Source organism: Callithrix jacchus, chromosome 18 (assembly GCF_049354715.1).
Source record: "Callithrix jacchus isolate 240 chromosome 18, calJac240_pri, whole genome shotgun sequence".
Taxonomy (NCBI): Eukaryota; Metazoa; Chordata; class Mammalia; order Primates; family Cebidae; genus Callithrix; species Callithrix jacchus.
Window position 1 is genome coordinate 16,538,345 of NC_133519.1, and position 18,589 is coordinate 16,556,933.

Sequence of the window (18,589 nt, forward strand, 5' to 3'; positions counted from 1 at the left end):
CAGAGGTTGCAGTGAGCTGAGATCGTGCCTCTGCACTCCAGCCTGGGTGACAGAGTGAGACTCCACCTCACAATAATAAAATAAAATAAGATAAATACAATAAAATAGTCTGGAATCCAGGCCATTCGCATCACCACTGCCGCCACTACCATCCTCAGTTGTCTGGATTACTTAGTTTCATAACTGGTCTCCTGCCTTTGCTCTGTGTGGTTTATTCTCTGCACAGCAGCAGAATGATCCTTGACCAGTTTGGTCACTGTGGTTCACGCCTGTAATCCCAGCACTTTGGGAGGCCGAGGCGGGCGGATCACGAGGTCAAGAGATCGAGACCATCCTGGCCAACATGGTGAAACCCTGTCTCTACTAAAAAAAATACAAAAAAATTAGCTGGGCATGGTGGCACGCACCTGTAGTCCCAGCTACTCAGGAGGCTGAGGCAGAAGGATTGCTTGAACCCGGGACACGGAGGTTGCAGTGAGCCGAGGTCGTGCCACTGCACTCCAGCCTGGCGCCTGGTGATGGAGTGAGACTCTGTCTCAAAAAAAACCCCAGTGTGGTCACTCCTCTGCTCAAATCCCTGAGTCTTCCCAAAGCATGAAAATGTCAAAGCCAGAGTCCTCACAGTGGCATACAAAGCTGCGCCTGATGACCCCGCCCACCTCATCTGTCACTCTTCTCCCTTGTTCTCTCCCCACTGGAGCTACCATGGCTGCCTAGGTATTCCCAGAACACACCACGCACACACCTGCCTCGGCACCTCTGAACTAATGGTTCCCTCCGCCTGGACCATTTTTTCCTATCAAATATCTGAATGTCTTGTTTTCACTCTTTCTTCAGATCTCTATTCAAATGTCACTGTCCAGTAAAGCCTTCCCTGACCAAATTAGATTATGTATTTTATTTTAGTTTTTGAGGTAGGGGCTTACACTGTCACCCAGGCTGAGTGTAGTGGCATGATCATGACTCACTACAGCCTTGACCTCACAGGATTTAAACAATCCTATCCTGCCTTGGCCTCCCAAAGTGCTAGGATAACAGGCATAAGCCACCATGCCCACAGCCCTCTCACCATTTTTTTTTTTTTAAGATGGAGTCTCACTCTGTCATCCAGGATGGAGTGCAGTGATGCAATCTGGCTCACTGCAACCTCTGCCTCCCAAGTTTAAGTGATTCTCATGCCTCAGCCTCCTGAGTAGCTGGGATTACAGGCATCCACCTCCATGCCTGGTTAATCTTTGTATTTTTAGTAGAGACAGGGTTTCACCATGTTGACCAGGCTGGTCTTGAACTCCTGGCCTCAAGTGATCCACCTGCCTTGGCCTCCCAAAGTGCTGGGGTTACACCACCATGCCCAGCCCCCTGATGAAATTTTCTAAGAGTAGCATCCTCCTCATCCAGAGTTTTACCACCTTCCAGCCACTCCTTCTGCTTTATTTTTCTCCAGGACATTTAATTGAACATACATTGCACTTGTGTGTTTATGTCTTCCACCAAAATGCATGCACCTGAGGGACAGGTCTTTTGTTGCTTTTTTTCATGCTGTGTCCCTGGTACCTAGTGCAGTGCCTGGCTATATTGTAGGTGCTTTGTAAGTATTTATTTATTTATTTATTTAAATTTTGAGTTTCTTTATTTGGGTGCCAGCGATTGATTCCAAATAAACCTTTTTTACAAAAGGGATATAAAGTGGTTCATGGTAACATATGAAATATAACAGGACAACAGGTAGTTGAGAAAGTAAAATGAGAAAATCACGTTAGGAGACATAAACTAGACCCAGGAATGAGGCTGGCACATTTATAATTTGGTGCTGATGCTATCGTCTGATAGGGGATGTTGCTTATACTATTGCTCTGAGGGAGCACATCTTAAGTATTTTCAAATAAAGATGTGAAGTTCGAGGTAGGTATTTTTCCAGTGTTCTAACTTTTCTAGAATTAGGTTAATAAGCTTTTGTCGTGCCTTTAACTTTTGTTACATAGAGATTTAAAGAAAAAGAAAGCAGTACCTCAGTATGTACTGCATCCTTCCTTTCATCAGCCACCCTTTTATTTCCCTTCCATTCTTAATTTGGCTTTCTTCCTTCCCTGTCTGCCTTCTGCACTTTGTACGTATTTCAAGTAAATGCCTAGACTCAGAAATGGAATCGCTCAATGTGAGCACATTTTTTTTTTAATTTTTGTTTGTTTGTTTTGAGACGGAGTCTTGCTCTTTCGCCCAGGCTGGAGTGCAATGGCATGACCTAGGCTCACTACAACCTCCGCCTCCCAGGTTCAAGTGAGTCTCCTCTCTCAGCCTCCCGAGCAGCTGGGATTATAGGTGCACACCACCACACCCGGCTACTTTATTTATTTATTTTTTTTTTTGAGACAAGTTCTCACCATGTCGTCCAGGCTGGAGTACAGTGGCTATTCACAGGCTTGATCATAGCACACAGCAGCCTTGCGTTCCTGGCAGCATCCCAAGTAGCTGGAACCGCAGGCAAGCGCAGCCACCAAGCCCAGCTATGGGAGCACTTTTGCAGAACCTGAGACCTATCGCCAAGTATCATCCAAGAGACTGGAACTAATTTTCACTTTCACCACTAGTGGGCAGCTTATTACCATTCTCATTTTAATCAAGGTGGCGGAGAACCAGGGAGGGAAGAGGTTTACCCCAAGTCACCCAGGACTCCAGATCCTCAGAAAATACCGTGGCAACTCAGGATACTGTGGGAGGACCCAGGAGGGCCTTGCAGAGGAAAGGGTTGTTTGGGCATGTGGAAATGAGAACTATCCTGGAAGAGTACATCTTCCAGGTGGGAGATCCAGCACCAGCAGAAACGTGGAGAAAGGCCGAGTCCAGGCTGACTGGGGAAAAGCACCCCCCCAATCCTCCTGCACTAAAGGATTGAGAGGGGTCTACAGTACCCTGTGGGGAGCGTGAAATTAATTCCAGGGCCCTGGGAAGTCAGGGAGCATTGGGAGTAGAGGAGTGATATGAGAATTGAGGTTCTATCTTCCGTTTCTATTTATTTGTCCCTCTCTTCTGCCGTGGGCTTCTCTCAGCTGCCCCAGACCCTCCTGGCGTAACTAAGTCATTTTCCTTTTCCATATCACAATCCCGACAGCTCATCAGAGGGAGCAGGTGAGCCAGGGTCCTCCGCAGAGCCTCGGTGCCCCCTTGTTCTGTGTCCAGAGGGGCAGAGAAAATAAGACTTGGAGAGGCAACTGGGAGGGAAGGTGCTGCCTACACCCACTGACTGACTCTGGCGTGCTGGCCTCCCCCCGCCTTCGGGGGCCAGGACTCAGGCCCTTTCACTCCTTGGGCTGATTCTCCGTGCCTAGTACCAGGCAGTGCCAGCTGGCAGCTCTCACCGGAGACTGAGGTGGCACGCATATGGAGGGAGGAGGGGAGGAAGTGGGCAGGGGCCCAAAGGGAACAAGGGCCAGGATCCGAGGAGGTGGAGTCAGAAGCTGGGTGGCCAGCATGGGGGTCTCATGGGATGAGGAAAAATCGAGGCAAAGAACCTTGGGGGCTTCCAGGGGAGGAGGGGAGGTATCAGGTGGTCCCCACTCTGGCTCCCCTGCCCCTGGAAAGTCCAGTCCTCTCCCCACCACCTACTTTCCTCTACACTCAACCCCTTAAGCTGCCCCTGGCTAATTCTCCTTGGTCCCTTTAAGAGCTGCCTGGGAACTGGGGCACTGGAGGGGGCTGGCAGGGTCCCTACCCCCTCCCTGCCATGCCTGCCCCAGCTCCACCCCCTGTCCGGTGCAGACTCTGCTGGAAGTCTTGGACGCCTGGGTTAGGGTCTCCACTTCTGGGCTGGGGGTAAGGCTTAAACGTGGTGGGAAGTGGGACTGTGGTCCCTGGTGTGGGAGGGAGGGGTGGGATGCCAGGACCCTGGGACTATGGACATGGAGTGTCTGTGTGTCAACTCCAATGGACAATGCAGGGGGTGGTCCTCTGGCCTCAAATCGGGGAGAGGCAGCCTCAGGGATCTCGAGGAGCATATCCTAAGGAGCAGGATGCCTGGGTCTCCTCCCTCCACTCCCCCATATCATTTCCCCAAGACCATTTTCTAAATTCCGTCAGCTGTGCCTTGCTCCCCTGCAATCAAAGACACAGCGCCCCCAACACCCCATCTTTCCACGGGTAGGGAAATTGAGGCTAGACAAACTAGAGGAAATAGAATTATGTATACTACAGCAGGAGAAATAGAGATTAGCTTGTGGAAAGGCTCTCTCTCCCCTCTCCACTACACAGAACTGCAAACAGGAGGCCTGGGTGTCCAGCTGACATCAGCGAGTTTCTAACTGTGGCTATGGCCACCACCCTAGACTATGTCCCAACTCTCTCATCAAGACCATTTAGGTCTTTCTGGAAGTTTGGACTCTCATATGGCAAGGCCAAGGGAGGTCCCTGAAGTCTGGCTGGGTGACCTGGATTGAAGTGGGGCCAGGTGGGATCTGTAGGCTCCCGCATTCCCTTGGGTTATTTCAGAAATGCAGCTCCTTCCTTCTCTGCTACAGAGACTGGGTCCAATTCCCCTAAAAGGGAAGAATATAGGGGCAGGGACCCAAGGATGTTCAATGGGGGTGTGAGGGCTTCCTGCTTCCTTCCTGTTACCACACTAGTTCAGGGTCCTCTACACCCCACCATCTTAATCTCAATTTCTCCCCATGCTGCCATGTGTCTCAGTCCGAGGGGAGAGAGGCCTGGACAAGCAGGCCCTCTCTGAGTCCCCACGGCCAAGGTGCAGAGGGGCAGTGAGGTGGAGGGTCAGGAAGCAGTGGGGACATGGTGTCCCTGCTCAGGGTCCACTTCTGCTTTGAGTGCATGCCATGCCCTTCTTGCCTCGCCCCAAGGCTAATGCTCAACCACCACTCCAACTGAGACCTAAAGAGGAACCAGTCTTGGTCCATAAAACCCTCTACCCGGGGCAGATACCGGCACATTCATTTCCTTCCTCTTATAGTTACTATGAAGCCTGCTGGAGCCAAGCTGCTCCCAGGTGGGCTGAAAAGCCATTATTTTACCAAGGTGAGGCAGAGAGGGCAAGTGCCCTGCCCGGCTCACACAGCAGGCTACAGGCCTCCAGGCCTGGGACCCAAGACCCTTGTCCCAGAATCATGGTGCCTTTTCTAGTGCCCCTGCCAACTGAGAGAGGAAAGCCTGGAAGGGACTTTTTTTTCTTTTTCTTTTTTTTGTTTTGTAACGGAGTTTCTCTCTTGTTGCCCAGGCTGGAGTGCAATGGTGTGATCTCAGCTCACCGCAACCTCCACCTCCAGGGTTCTAGCGATTCTCCTGCCTCAGCCTCGCAAGTAGCTGCAATTACAGGCCTGCACCAGCACGCCCAGGTAATTTTGTGTTTTTAGTAGAGTTGGGGCTTTTCCATGTTGGTCACGCTGGTCTCGAACTCCCAATCTCAGGTGATCTGCCCGCCTTGGCCTTCCAAAGTGAGGCTGTGAGCCACCACGCCAGGCCTGAAGGGGCTTTCTCAACTCCTCATTTTACCAACGAACTTAGGGCCCAGTGGAGACAGAAGGGAGCTCTAGTAACAAGGCTGTTTAGGATCAGGGCTGTGAGAGGGCACAGGCTCGGCCCCCAGAAAGGCGCCACACAAACCTCTGCCTGCCTGTGCTCCTCCCCAAAGGGGAAAGAATCCAACTCAGTCTTCTTTCTCTATGCCCATCTAGTCTAGACTCTTGGAAAGTCCTCTGAAGTCTGCCCCCTACCCTTCCTCCTCCAGCACAAACCTTTCCCTCTTTTTTTTTTTTTTTTTGAGACGGAGTTTCGCTGTTGTTACCCAGGCTGGAGTGCAATGGCACAATCTCGGCTCACCGCAACCTCCGCCCCCTGGGTTCAGGCAATTCTCCTGCCTCAGCCTCCTGAGTAGCTGAAACTACAGGCACGCGCCACCATGCCCAGCTAATTTTTTGTATTTTTAGTAGAGACGGGGTTTCACCATGTTGACCAGGATGGTCTCGATCTCTTGACCTCGTGATCCACCCGCCTCGGCCTCCCAAAGTGCTGGGATTACAGGCTTGAGCCACTGCGCCCGGCCACCTTTCCCTTTTAATTAGTCTTGGAGGGTGTTAGCTAGAGAGGCTTCTGGGGCAGCCACCTTCTTCTCAGGCAGCTTAGGAAGGAAAGGCAGAACCTGAACGCGGCGTGGCTCCCCTCCCTCAGAAGTCAGGAAACTGATAGGAGAGGGCTCCTTGGGCTTCTTGACAGAGTCTGTCCCTTGGCTCATCTGCACAGATATTTGTGAGTTCATTCGTATCCTCATTGGCAATCTGAATTTGCATGGGGTCGGGCTGTGTTTCCCCGGCATATACACAGTTCCCAGGAAAGAGGGAAACGCAGAGGAAGTGGCCCTAAAGGGGAATTGGCCCCATCTGACCCCCGTGAACCCAGCTGGGGACATCTGTATCATGGTGCCTGCTGAGGGTGGGTAAGGGAGCTGAGCGGGGACGGGGGCCACTGTACCCCCCTTTCACCTCCTCCCACATCTGGAGCCCCTCCTCCTCCACACGTGTGAATCCAGGAACCACAGAAGGTGGGGCGCAGTGGGACACGGGTAGGAGGAGGAAGAATATGGGGAGATTCTAGTCCCTCCCACTTAGAGATGCTGTCGCCATGGTGACTGAGGACCAGTGAGGCAGGATGGGGTTGAGGATGGGAGTGGGGGTGTGGCAGGGGCTGAGGCACTGGGAGACCGGAAAGCCTGGCATTCCAGAGGGAGGGAAACGCAGCGGCATCCCCAAGCTCCAGGTAAGGGAGCGGGAGAAGTGACAGACAGTTCTGAAGGGAGAGGGCGGGGCCACTGTCTGGTGCCGGCTCTGCCCTAAGGAGGGGACAGACAGAGGGGTCGGGCCATTGTGTGTGATACTCAGCGCAGCCTTCCAGCGCTAGTCAGACTGGAGGAGGGGTCCTAGGAAGCTCTGGGTAAGGGGTTAGGAGGGACTGAGCTGGCGGGAGGCAAAATGCTGGGAGACTGTGGGTGGGAAGAGGTGGAGGGACACTGGGGGTGTAGAGGCTTGGGGACGTCCCTAGTGCCTACACACGCTAGGCACTCAATACATACAAGTTGACTTGACTTGCTTGTGATCATAACAAGAAGGCAGATCAGGGCCAGGGCAGGTGGAGCTAAGTCTGGGCAGCCAGGAAGTAATGCTCCCCAGGACTGGGCTCTTCCGTGGGCTGCCCCTGAGGCTGAAAGGGAGAAGGAGGCGGGGGAAACTGGACCTGCCAGATCCTTGGTGAAGCCAGCAGTGGCTTCTCTCCTGGCTCCAGGAGCCGCTCCTTTAGTAAGGCGTCCGTGCTCTGCAGGGGCTCTGGAGAGACTGAGCCCCTGGGGCTGGTTGAAGCTTAGAGGTAGCATGGAGTAGGGGCGGGAAGCAACTTCTTCTCCCCTCCCACCTCCACATTTAGACCTTTCCTCTGCACAATAAAACCTGTCAGGAAGGGGCTACCGTTGGATGCTATGTAGAGGCTGCAGGGGAAGAGCTGGATCCTGGCAGGGTAGAGCGTGAACTCAGTGTTGTCATGGCAGGACCCAAGGCTGAGCTCCAGGGCTTGGGGAGAAATGGGCTAGTGGAGGTGGGGGGAGGGGGCGGTGGCGGTGGCTCACACCTGTAATTCCAGCACTTTGGGAGGCCGAGGTGGGTGGATTACCTGAAGTCAGGACTTCGAGACCAGCCTGACCAACATGGTGAAACCCCCATCTCTACTTAAAATACAAAAATTAGCTGGGTATGGTGGTGGGCGCCTATAGTCCCAGCTACTGGGGAGGCTGAGACAGGGGAGTTGCTTGAATCGGGAAGGCGGGGGTTGCAGTGAGTCGAGACTGCACCACTGCACTCTAGCCTGGGTGACAGAGCAAGACTCCGTCTCAAAAAAAAAAAAAAAAAAAAAGAAAGAAAGAAAGAAAGAAAGAAAGAAAGAAATGGGCTGGGGAACCCTCAGATTGGTGCTATGAAAATGGCACAGCCCCTGTGGGTGGGTCCCTGAACGCCTGACCCCTTCCCACTGTCACCCTACCTGACCCGCTGCCTGACGCCAACCCCAACCAAGGACTTCCTCTTCTTGGCCTTGGTTTCCTCATTTGCATGGCTGTCAGGAGGGCTTCTCTGATGCTGTGTGCAGGACCTGATATGTAATCTGTGGGGCCCAGTGCAAAATAAAAATATAGAGCCCCTTGTTTAAGTATTATGAGGACTTTCAACAGGGCAACAGCAGAGCATTAAAGCAAGCGTGGTCCTTCTGAGCACAGGCCTCCTGTGGCTGCACAGGTCTTGTACCCGTGAAGCCAGCCCTAGCTGGGGCCCTGCCAGCTGAAGCAAGGGAGATGGCAGTGGGGCCTGGGGTCTGACTGCAGAGGCTCTGGTGTGAGGGGTGCACTGCTGGGGGCAGGTGCTCTTCCATTTAGGCTCTTTTTGACCAGGAGGCCTTTGCAGAGGCAGGGGGGTGGTACTTCACAGCTTTCCATCAGGGAGGTTTCTGTTACCTCTGAAATGATTTATTGACCCAAATAAATGTGCTCAGAAGGGCCACGCTTGGAGTCAGGCACGGTGGCTTATATCTGTAATCCCAGCACTTTGGGAGGCCAAGGCGGGCAGATCACTTGAGGTCAGGAGTTTGAGACCAGCCTGGCCAGCATGGTGAGCATAGTGAAATCCCATCTCTGTTAAAAATACAAAAAAATTAGCTGGGCTTGTTGGCACATGCTTGTCTGTGGTACCAGCTACCTGGGAGGCTGGGGCGGCAGAATGGCTTGAACCTGGGAGGCAGAGGTTGGAGTGAGCCGAGATCGCAGCATTGCATTCCAGCCTTCATTCCAGCAGACGACAGAGAAAGACTCTGTCTCGAAAAAAAAAAAAAGAAGAAGAAGAAGGGCCACGCTTGGTTTAATGCTCTGCTGTTGCCCTGTTGAAAGTCATCCTCAGAAATCACCCTGGAGATCTTGCTTCTTAACATAGTGTAAAGCTCACCACCCTCCCAGCCCAACCTTGCCTTTTCTATCCAAGTGGCTTAGAACTGTTTACTAGACGGGGGCAGGAGGGACGATTGAGGGGCCAGGATTCTGTAGAGTCTATGTAGCTAAGACATTTGCTATTGAATGAGGCTGATCTGAATTTAACTTGGCTTCCTGTGTAACCTCCCTTCTTTATCTGTAACGTGGGATTTTGGTGGTACCTAGCTGCTAAAATTGTTGAGAGGACTGAAGCCTGAGAGTGTGAACTATTCATATTGGCTAGAGGGGCTGGAAGAGGACGTCTGGAGCTGGGACAATTCCGGATGTCTAGAGGAAGAACTGGGGGCAGGACATGGAGCCTGCCACTTCCAGGATGGTGGGAATAGGGCAGCGGGCTGGGAGTGTAGGGCTGGAACTCTCTCAGCCTCCCGTATCAGAACTCCTCCCAGTGACCCAAATAAGCCAATCTGTTTAAGCAGGGAGGCCCAGGGGCAGATTGGCTTCCCAAATCTGAGCTGGGGGTTGGGGAGACACAGAAGGTAGGGTCTGAGTAGACGGGGAAGCTGGAAGGGCCCTGGCAACCAGTCTCTGGGAGAGTCTGGGGGAGTCCTAGGCAAGTCTTGACAGAAATGATTGTCAGGAGGGTTCTGTCTGAGACCAACCCCTGGGGAAACAGAGAGATGAAAGAAGGCTGAGTAGCTCAGATGAGTAGAATGAGCTGTAACATCCCCGGAGTTGGCTGGTGCTGTAGCAGGAGGGATGGAAGTTACACTACAGGAAGGACTTTCCATAATGTCACATGGAAGTGGATTATTTATTAGAGGTGGATTAACCCTGGGATGTCTGTGCTCTTTAACCTGCAGTCAGCTGACCGTGTTGAGTGGGCAGGAACCTACCCACTTTGTAGGCCATGGAGTTCTTGGCGTCAGATGCCTCATTAACTCTGCATTATGAGGCTCCCCCTGGAGCTTTTGGGGAGAGGTGAGCAGCCAGCTACCTTTGGGGGACGGGTGCCTCCGAAGTATGGTCAGTGATAATGAGTTCAGATGGGAAACGTTCTGGGCTTCCTACTGGCCTGATGCCAAACAGTGATGGAAATCACACTACAAGGGGGACTTCCTCAGCAAAATCACAGATAAGAGCCTAATACAATTCTTTTATTTTTTCAAAAGATTATGGCCCAGTTGAGAGTGGGAGGTTTAAAGGTTAGACCACTGCAGGGACTTTCCAGTAGGTAGGAGTGGAGAGACCCCACCTTGTGGGTAAGTGAAAAGAGGAATGTGTCATGTCCCCTATCTGTGAAATCTGAAGCAAGAGGAGAAACCGCTGCTAGGCTGGTTAGACTGGCTGAGACATGATGGAGAGGCAGGGAAATCGCTGAAATGACCTAGAAGGGCCTCTTAAACTCTCTGGATGGACTGAGCAAGAGAAGGGAGAGGTGTGTCTCTTGTGAGGAGGGTGAACCTCTTTTTATTCCCTCCCAATCCACCAACTTCCGCCCAAGCCAGGATCTGTCACAACTCGAGAGGTGGAAATTCCGGTTTCCCTGGCCCAGAGCTTCCAGTGCTGGCTTTGGCATGATGGGCACCTGGAGGGCTGCACTCCCGTTCCAGCCAGGCTGAGCTTTCTGTCCCGTGCCTCTGGGGCCTGGGAACCCCCCTTCTTCTTTCTCCTGAATGGCACCCCCGCCCTAGAATCCAGACACCAGGTTATCCACTGTGTCTGGTTCAAGGGTATGTGAGGTGAGATGGGTGGCTTGGGGTGGGTGGTCTTGGGGAAGATTATGTAGAGAGGCCCAGGGAGGCAGACAACAGGAACAAGAGACAAGGGGGCCGGGGAGCTGCAGAGGCTGGGGGCCGGCCAGCCACCCCGCCCAGGCTGCTCCCCGGGAAATGCTGATAGCCAGCTTGGCGGGATGGACTCTGGCCTCACTGGAAGAATCGGGCCAGGCAGGCCTGAGTCTCAAAGACCCTGAGCCCAGCTGGGGCGGATGGGGGAGGTTAGAGCAGGCCAATGCAAACCTGGTCTGCCCACCTGGGTCAGAGCTGAGTATGAGGCACAAAGTGTCAACAGATCTGAAAGTGACAGGAGAGTAAGGTCTGAGGAATTTGTATTTTGGGTACGGGAACCTGCTTCCCAAAACGTCCCTTGCCCAGAGCCAGGCAACGATTTGGGCTTGGGCTGTGAGAAGAGGGAAGGCAAAGGAGGAAAGGCAGGAAAGACTTGAGAGTAAGGCAAGAAAAGGCAGAGCAGAACTGTTGGTGAGAAGACAGCAGAACAGGCAGGATGGGGGACACCTGGGCTCCTACCCAGAGGGGACAATGAGGTGACAGGCTGAGGATGATGAAAGTGAGACTTTCTTAGGGCCCTTCCAGATAGGGAACCTTCCCTGCCCTGTTGTCCACCCCCCACCAACATACACACACTTCTGCTGCCTGGGGCTTTGTGATTGGTCCCCAGGGGGGATGTGGTAAGGACAGCTCACCCAGCAAGTGCCCGGGTGCCTGTTTCCCCAGAGCTCCCTGGTGACAGCCTGTGGCTGAGCATGGCCCTCCCAGCCCTGGGCCTGGACCCCTGGAGCCTCCTGGGCCTTTTCCTCTTCCAACTGCTCCAGCTGCTGCTGCCGATGACGACCGCGGGGGGAGGCGGGCAGGGGCCCACACCCAGGGTCAGATACTATGCAGGTAAGTGTCGGACCGCAGGAAGTATGGGGATAGCAATGCAGAGCTGGAGGGGGGTGGAGGAAGGAGAGAGGAACAGAGGAGGGGAGAAATGGACATGGAGAAACAGAGACACAGAGAGAGATGCCAGGGAGAAACAGAGGGCTTCAGAGAGAGAGACACAGTCAGAAATAGAAGTCCAAATGGAAAGAAAAGCCACTCAGACTGAGGAAAATAGGGGGCCATGCATGGGGCCAGGGCACCGCTTCTTCCAGTTCTCCAAAGTTGGTGATTTTTCTTTTCTTCCTTAAATATTGCTGTCACCAAGCTGGGCACCTCAAATCCCTAACTGCTTTCACACTCCCAGGTTCCCCAAAGTGAAGGCCCATGCTAGAAGGCCATGTGTAGACCCAGTGACCCGGGATATGCCACACCCATGCTAACCGCATAGATCGCACTGGACCATACCATGTCCAGGACCGCAGGGTGGCCGGTCAGAGAATGGGCCCTGGAACACACACACACAAGCACAGCTTGGCTGGGTTCTTACCAAGACTGTGGAGGCTGCTGGCCCCCTCATCTCCAGGGAGAAGATTCTGGAAAGGACATAGATCATAGATGCTGCAGGATTTATAGGTGGCTGGGCCTGGCTGTGTCTTTAGCATCTTTCTGGGGCAATTGGTAAAGGAAATGTATGTTGCCCATTGATGGGGAGACCTCCTCTGTGCTGGATGCCAGGCGTACGAACATATGAGCCTCAGCCCCTGCCCTCAGGTGTTCACAGTCACAAGGGGGAAGCACATGAGCAATCAGACCATGAATACAGGGTTATCTGTTCAGTAACTGAGGGGTTTATGCAGCTCTGGGAGAGGCCTGTCCTCCAAGAGATGCTCGTCCCTGAGGCCGGCCCTTCCAGCCTGCAACTGCACCATATTCCGCAACTCCTCCCCTCTGTCCTGTGTAAGATTCCCTGAGCCTGCAAAGGTATCAATTAGTTAGTCAGCCTTCTAACTAATGCAACAGTGCAAGTACTAATGAGAGAGGATCTGAGGAGCTTCTTCCTCCTTGCTGATGCGCCAGTGGGACAGGAACATACACCCCCACCCACCCCACCATACTAAGGCCATGGAGAGGACCTAGGTGAGCCTCCCACATCTGGCTCACCATCCCTGCCCAGGTGACATCCAGGCATGCCCACATGGATCTTTGAAGAAAAATGTTTCCTCTCTGTTCATGGTGATTCTACTGGTGGGAATTTCCTTTAACAGAAGAGGAAGAAAGCAGGGGTGGTTGGGTGGGTGGCAAGAGCGACCCTCTGACACACAGCCTCCTGTCTGCATGGAGCTTTCCTGCTTGTGGCTGCCAACACTTTTCTGTCTGTCTGTCTACCTGCTGCTCCCCCTCCTAGTGAGGACCAAGGTGTCCTCCCCATGGCAGCCCTCCCTGTCCCAGGCCTGGAAGAGCATCCATTGTGCCTCACTTTATTTCCTGTCCCCATTACCCTGTCTCTGGCTGCCTCTCTCTACTGTGGGCTCAGAACACAAAGCTCTTGTGGCTGCCAGCACGGTGGGCTGAAGGGGCGAGCTGCTGGTGGAAGAGAGTGGGTCTAGTTGCCAAGACCTGGGGAGCACACTCAGGCAACCCTTCCCCTTCCCCCACTTTTATCTCAGGAGTCAGCTGCCTGCTCACCAACCACTCATCACCCTCTCCTTCTCACCACCTCCAACAGGAGATGAACGTAGGGCACTGAGCTTCTTCCACCAGAAGGGCCTCCAGGATTTTGACACTCTGCTCCTGAGTGATGATGGAAATGCTCTCTATGTGGGGGCTCGAGAAGCCATTCTGGCCTTGGATATCCAGGATCCAGGGGTGCTCAGTCTAAAGAACATGGTGAGGAGTGTGGGCTGGGAGTGAGGAGGGGATCAGCAGCTGCCCTGGGCTGGGGTGCCTATTAGTGCATAACCGCTCAATTGCTCTTATCTGGAATCAGCAATTCTCTTTATATGTATATCTTGACAATATAACAGACAGGAAATATTATTGTGGCCTCATGTCTTTTTTTTGAGACAGAGTCTCACTCTGTCACCCAGGCTGCAGTGCAGTGGCATGATCTTGGCTCACTGCAACCTCTGCCTCCTGGGTTCAAGTGATTCTCCTGCCTCAGTCTCCCAAGTAGCTGAGACTACAGGCGCATGCCACCATGCCCAGCTAATTTTTTGTATTTTTAGTAGAGATGGGGTTTTACCATGTTAGCCAGGATGCTCTTGATCTCCTGACTTCGTGATCTGCCCGCCTCGTCCTCTCAAAGTGCTGGATTACAGGTGTGAGCCACTGCGCCCGGCAGATTGAATAATATTGATTGCAAAAATGATCGATATGCAAATCACTGATATATTTAAAAAAACACTGACTCAAATTATATCAATAATTTGATATCCACTCACTAGTAGAAATCACTGATGCTTCTGTGTTTAATAGGGTAATAAAGTTACCCCATTAATGGGAACAGCGTGAGGAAGGAAGGAAGAAAGGGAGAGGCGGCGCTAGCAATATACCGACCACCTCCATGGTTCGTGTGTCCTGATGTGTAGTCTGCTGATCACCTGCATACATGAGATGCTGGCTAAAAACGCAGATTCTCAGGCTGGGTGCGGTGGCTCACGCCTGTAATCCCAGCACTTTGGGCGGACAAGGCAGGCAGATCACGAGGTCAGGAGTTCAAGACCAGCCTGGCCAACATAGTGAAACCCCATCTCTACTAAAAATACAAAAATTAGCCAAGCATGGTGGTAGGTGCCTGTAGTCCCAGCTACTCGGGAGGCTGAAGCAGGAGAATTGCTTGAACCCGGGTCAAAAAAAAAAAAAAAAAGCAGATTCTCTAAGGTGTGACCCAGGAACCAACATTTTAAACAAGTCCCCCAGGAAATGTGTGGTTTTACAACTGCTGCCATGTATAGCATGCTTCGTCTTAGGTGTTTTGTATATGCCACCTGGTTGTGTCTACTACCAGTAACCTATGAAATTGACCACAATCTCTCAGTCAGGAAATGGCCAAGTCTAGATTTAAACTTGGGTCCGTCTGTTTCCTCAGGCTGTGTTCAACCATGGAGCTATGTCTGATATCAGTATCATCCGAGTAATAGCCATCGTCACAAACTGGTGTTATTCCTGCCCATCAGCATGTCACTAACCACCATGCCTGCTGGTGATTTCACATTAGAGTAGAGAAGGGAGGCAAGTCACAGCTAGAACTGAAGACCTTATTTCTTTAAATCTCGCCCTCCCAACTCCCCACTTTCAGATACCATGGCCCGCCAGTGACGGAAAGAAGAGTGAATGTGCCTTTAAGAAGAAGAACAATGAGGTAAGTGGAGATGGGGGAGTGGGGGCTCCGGGTAGAGAGCCCTGGCATCCCTAGACCATCCCAGATGACCTCAGGTTGAGCGGCAGTGAAGGGTGCTTGTTTGCATGGTTATCTCCTGGATTCTGTTCTATGGAGAGAGACAGGGACTGCCCCCGCATTACCCAGCCTTTCTCCTCACTAGGAAGTGAGGGGGCAGCCTCTGGGGGCCCAGGAATTTCAGGCAAGTGGCCTGGAGACCTGAATGCTCTGTCTCCTTCAGACACAGTGTTTCAACTTCATCCGTGTCCTGGTTTCTTACAACGCCACCCATCTCTACACCTGCGGCACCTTCGCCTTCAGCCCTGCTTGTACCTTCGTTGTGAGTTCTCTGGGGTCCAGCACTTAGTCCCCAAGCATCTCTTCTCACATCAACCCCCGCCTTTCCTCTGCAGCTCTGGAAAACTCTGCCCTTCCAGATGCAGGACCCTCATGAACATCCTGGCCCCAGACCAATTTCCCTCTATGTCCCACTCCCTTCCTTCCTCAAGCCCCTAATTTTCCAGATGTGAGACCTTGGCGTTCTGGCCCTCCAGCCTCTTTCCCCATTTAGGAACTTCAAGGTTCCTACCTGTTGCCCATCTTGGAGGACAAGGTCACAGAGGGAAAAGGCCAAAGCCCTTTTGACCCTGCTCACAAGCATACAGCTGTCTTGGTGGGTGAGTATCAGGTGTCGCAGTTTGTCCCGACATCTGCTTTCTCCAGTCACACTGTGAAATACAGAATGTTACAGAGTTTTCCAAAAGGCAGGGGAAGCTGGGTGTGGTGATGCGTGCCTATAGTCCCAGTCATTTGGAAGCTGAGGTGGAAGGATTGCTCGAACTCAGGGATTTGAGTCTAGCCTGGGTAACACAGTGAGATCATCTTTTAAAAAAAAAAGGCCTCGGTGGCTCACACCTGTAATCCTAGTAGTTTGGGAAGCTGAGGTGAGTGGATCACGTAACTGCAGGAGTTCGAGACCAGCCTGGTCAACATGGTGAAACCCCATCTCTACTAAAAATACAAAAATTAACCAGGTGTGGTGGTGTGCGCCTGTTGTCTCAGCTACTCAGGAGGCTGAGGCACAAGAATCACTTGAACCCAGGAGGTGGAGGTTGCAGTGAGCTGAGATCTCACCACTGCACTCCAGCCTGGGAAACAAAGCAAGATTCCGTCTCAAAACAAAACAAAAGAAGAAAGGCAGGGGAAAGAGAGAGAGGGAAGCCAGAAGCCCCAGAGCACAAGATCGAGGGAGAATTAGGCACCCCAGCCACGAGCTCCTGCTGAAATTGCCACAAAAGAGGTGGAGAGAGATGCACGTGGAGGGACACAGAAGCACGAGGGTCCAGGATGTGTGAACACTTCTTCTGGTGCACGAGGCATTGTGTTGGGTAGTATAGGAATTATAAACAAGAAATTAGGCTGGATGCAGTGGCTCACAGCTGAAATCTCAGCACTTTAGGAGGCCGAGGTGGGTGGATCACTTGAGCCCAGATGTTTGAGATCAGCTTAGGCAACACAGCATAGTGAGACCTCGTCTCTACTAAAAAAAACAAAAAGTACAACAACAAAATTAGCCGTTCAAGTGCCTGTGATCCCAGCTACTTGGGAGGCTAAGGTGGGAGGATCACTTGAGAAGGTCAAGGTTATGGTGAGCTGTGATGGCATCACTGCACTCCAGCCTGGATGTGAGCAAGACCCTATGCACTAGACCTATGTCTCTGCACTACTGGTCACCACCTATCACAGACTTCCCACCTGGCTTCCTGGAGGAGATGGCCTTCGGGTTTTCAGCTGGGCCTTGAAAGATAGGTAGACAGATGGCAGGGAAGGCATTCCAGGGAGAGAAGAGTAGGACTCAAGCTGTGGAAGTGGAAAACACAGTCACCTTCCAGGATCAATAGCGGTTCTACTTGGCCAGTGGTTCAGCTAGGTATGTGAGTGAGTAGCCACAGAAAGGCTGGAAAAATGCCCAAACACGGAGAGCCACACAGGATGGCCATTTCCCGTGGTGAGAGGAAGCTAAGAGGCGTGCTTGGTGAGGGGGCGGAGCTGGGCTTTGGGGCTCCCCAGGAAGGCGCAGAACTGATGCAGGGCCCCCCCGAGACTGATATGGATGCCAACCCCATTCAGAGGCAGGTCTGTGGAGGGCAGAGGAGCCCTTCAGCCCATCAGTTCTCTCTTCTGTCCCCGACTCTAGATGGGATGCTCTATTCTGGCACCATGAACAACTTCCTGGGCAGTGAGCCCATCCTGATGCGCACACTGGGATCCCAGCCTGTCCTCAAGACCGACACCTTCCTCCGCTGGCTGCATCGTAAGGACCTGACCCCCGCTGGCCCCTTTCCTGAGTCCCAGAGACCTGGCACTGCGATTGCTAATTCGTTCAACTCTCATTTATGGAGGGTACAACGTGTGCATTACTGTTAGGCGCAGGGGATACATAGCAGGGAAGACCAAGCTCCGGTCCTCTTGAAGCTTTCGTCTTACGGAAATACATTAAATAAGTACCAGTCTCCTGTAGTGGATATAAAAAAAAAAAATAGAAGTACCAGTCATCCCACCCCGCCATCGCTACCCCTCGACAAGCTGTGGGACCCGAGCTTGGTCCCAGGACAAGCTGTCCTGCCCTCCAGGCCAACCCAAGGGTTACCACCACCCAGGCAAACCCAGGGCATCCAGGGGCTCAGTCCCTAAGCCCAGCTGCCTCTCCCCCGCAGCCGACGCCTCCTTCGTGGCAGCCATCCCTTCGACCCAGTTCGTCTACTTCTTCTTCGAGGAGACAGCCAGCGAGTTTGACTTCTTTGAGAGGCTCCACACATCCCGGGTGGCTCGAGTCTGCAAGGTAGGCAGCCTGGGCGGGAGGCGGGGCTAACTTGAGGAGAGCCAATAGGGAGATGGCAGGGGTGGGACTGAGTGTTGAGCGCCCAATGAGAGCGGGGAGCGGGGAGCGGGGCGGGGACTCGCGGGTCTGGGGGCGCTCTCTGACTCTCCCTGTGCTCCCAGAACGACGTAGGCGGCGAAAAGCTGCTGCAGAAGAAGTGGACCACCTTCCTGAAGGCCCAGCTACTCTGCACCCAGCCGGGGCAGCTGCCCTTCAACGTCATCCGCCACGCGGTCCTGCTGCCCGCCGATTCTCTCACAGCTCCCCACATCTACGCAGTCTTCACCTCCCAGTGGTGAGCAGCAGGGCAGGACCATGGGGGCTGGACACGGGACCTGACGCCAGGAAGGCCCCAGCTGGTGAGCGGAGGCAGGAATTGACATGAGCCAGCGCCTGTTCCAGCACTTTCACATAGGAAGGCATTAAATCTTCACCACCCCTCAGGAATTTGACTCATGCCCTTTTTGTAGATGGGAAAAATAAGGCTCAGAGAGGTTCTGACTAGTTTATATTCTGCCTAGTTCCAAAAGGGATAGGAAGCATTTTACAAAAAGCAAATATTAAAATCAATACAATAGATGAAGAAATGGGAATAAAGGAAGAGTATGAGACGCTAGGGATAAGTGCAACACACTACAAATGCTTGTCATGGTCGGGCGCGGTGCTCAGGCCTGTAATTCCAGCACTTTGGGACGCTGAAGTGGGCG

At 52.8% G+C, this 18,589-nt stretch overlaps 1 protein-coding gene across 11 annotated transcripts in view; it reads left to right on the plus strand.

The window, feature by feature from the left end:
- The first annotated feature begins 3,752 nt into the window (after positions 1-3,752).
- SEMA4A (semaphorin 4A) overlaps positions 3,753-18,589 on the plus strand; it is a 31,177-nt gene continuing 16,340 nt past the window's right edge. The window contains exons 1-11 of one of the 11 annotated variants that reach the window (XM_054247614.2): positions 3,753-3,810; positions 5,222-5,339; positions 9,823-9,940; positions 11,476-11,643; positions 13,349-13,509; positions 14,921-14,983; positions 15,243-15,341; positions 15,573-15,678; positions 17,199-17,315; positions 17,719-17,843; positions 18,005-18,177. In XM_054247614.2, the coding sequence (XP_054103589.1) occupies positions 9,910-9,940; positions 11,476-11,643; positions 13,349-13,509; positions 14,921-14,983; positions 15,243-15,341; positions 15,573-15,678; positions 17,199-17,315; positions 17,719-17,843; positions 18,005-18,177 (1,043 nt within the window). In that variant the 5' untranslated portion in view covers positions 3,753-3,810; positions 5,222-5,339; positions 9,823-9,909. Of the gene's footprint in view, positions 3,811-5,221; positions 5,340-6,640; positions 6,757-6,842; positions 6,931-9,822; positions 9,941-10,521; positions 10,702-11,475; positions 11,644-13,348; positions 13,510-14,920; positions 14,984-15,242; positions 15,342-15,572; positions 15,679-17,198; positions 17,316-17,718; positions 17,844-18,004; positions 18,178-18,589 lie in introns of those variants that run through there. The other 10 variants (XM_035279583.3, XM_035279581.3, XM_035279588.3 and 7 more) reach the window with 10 other exon arrangements.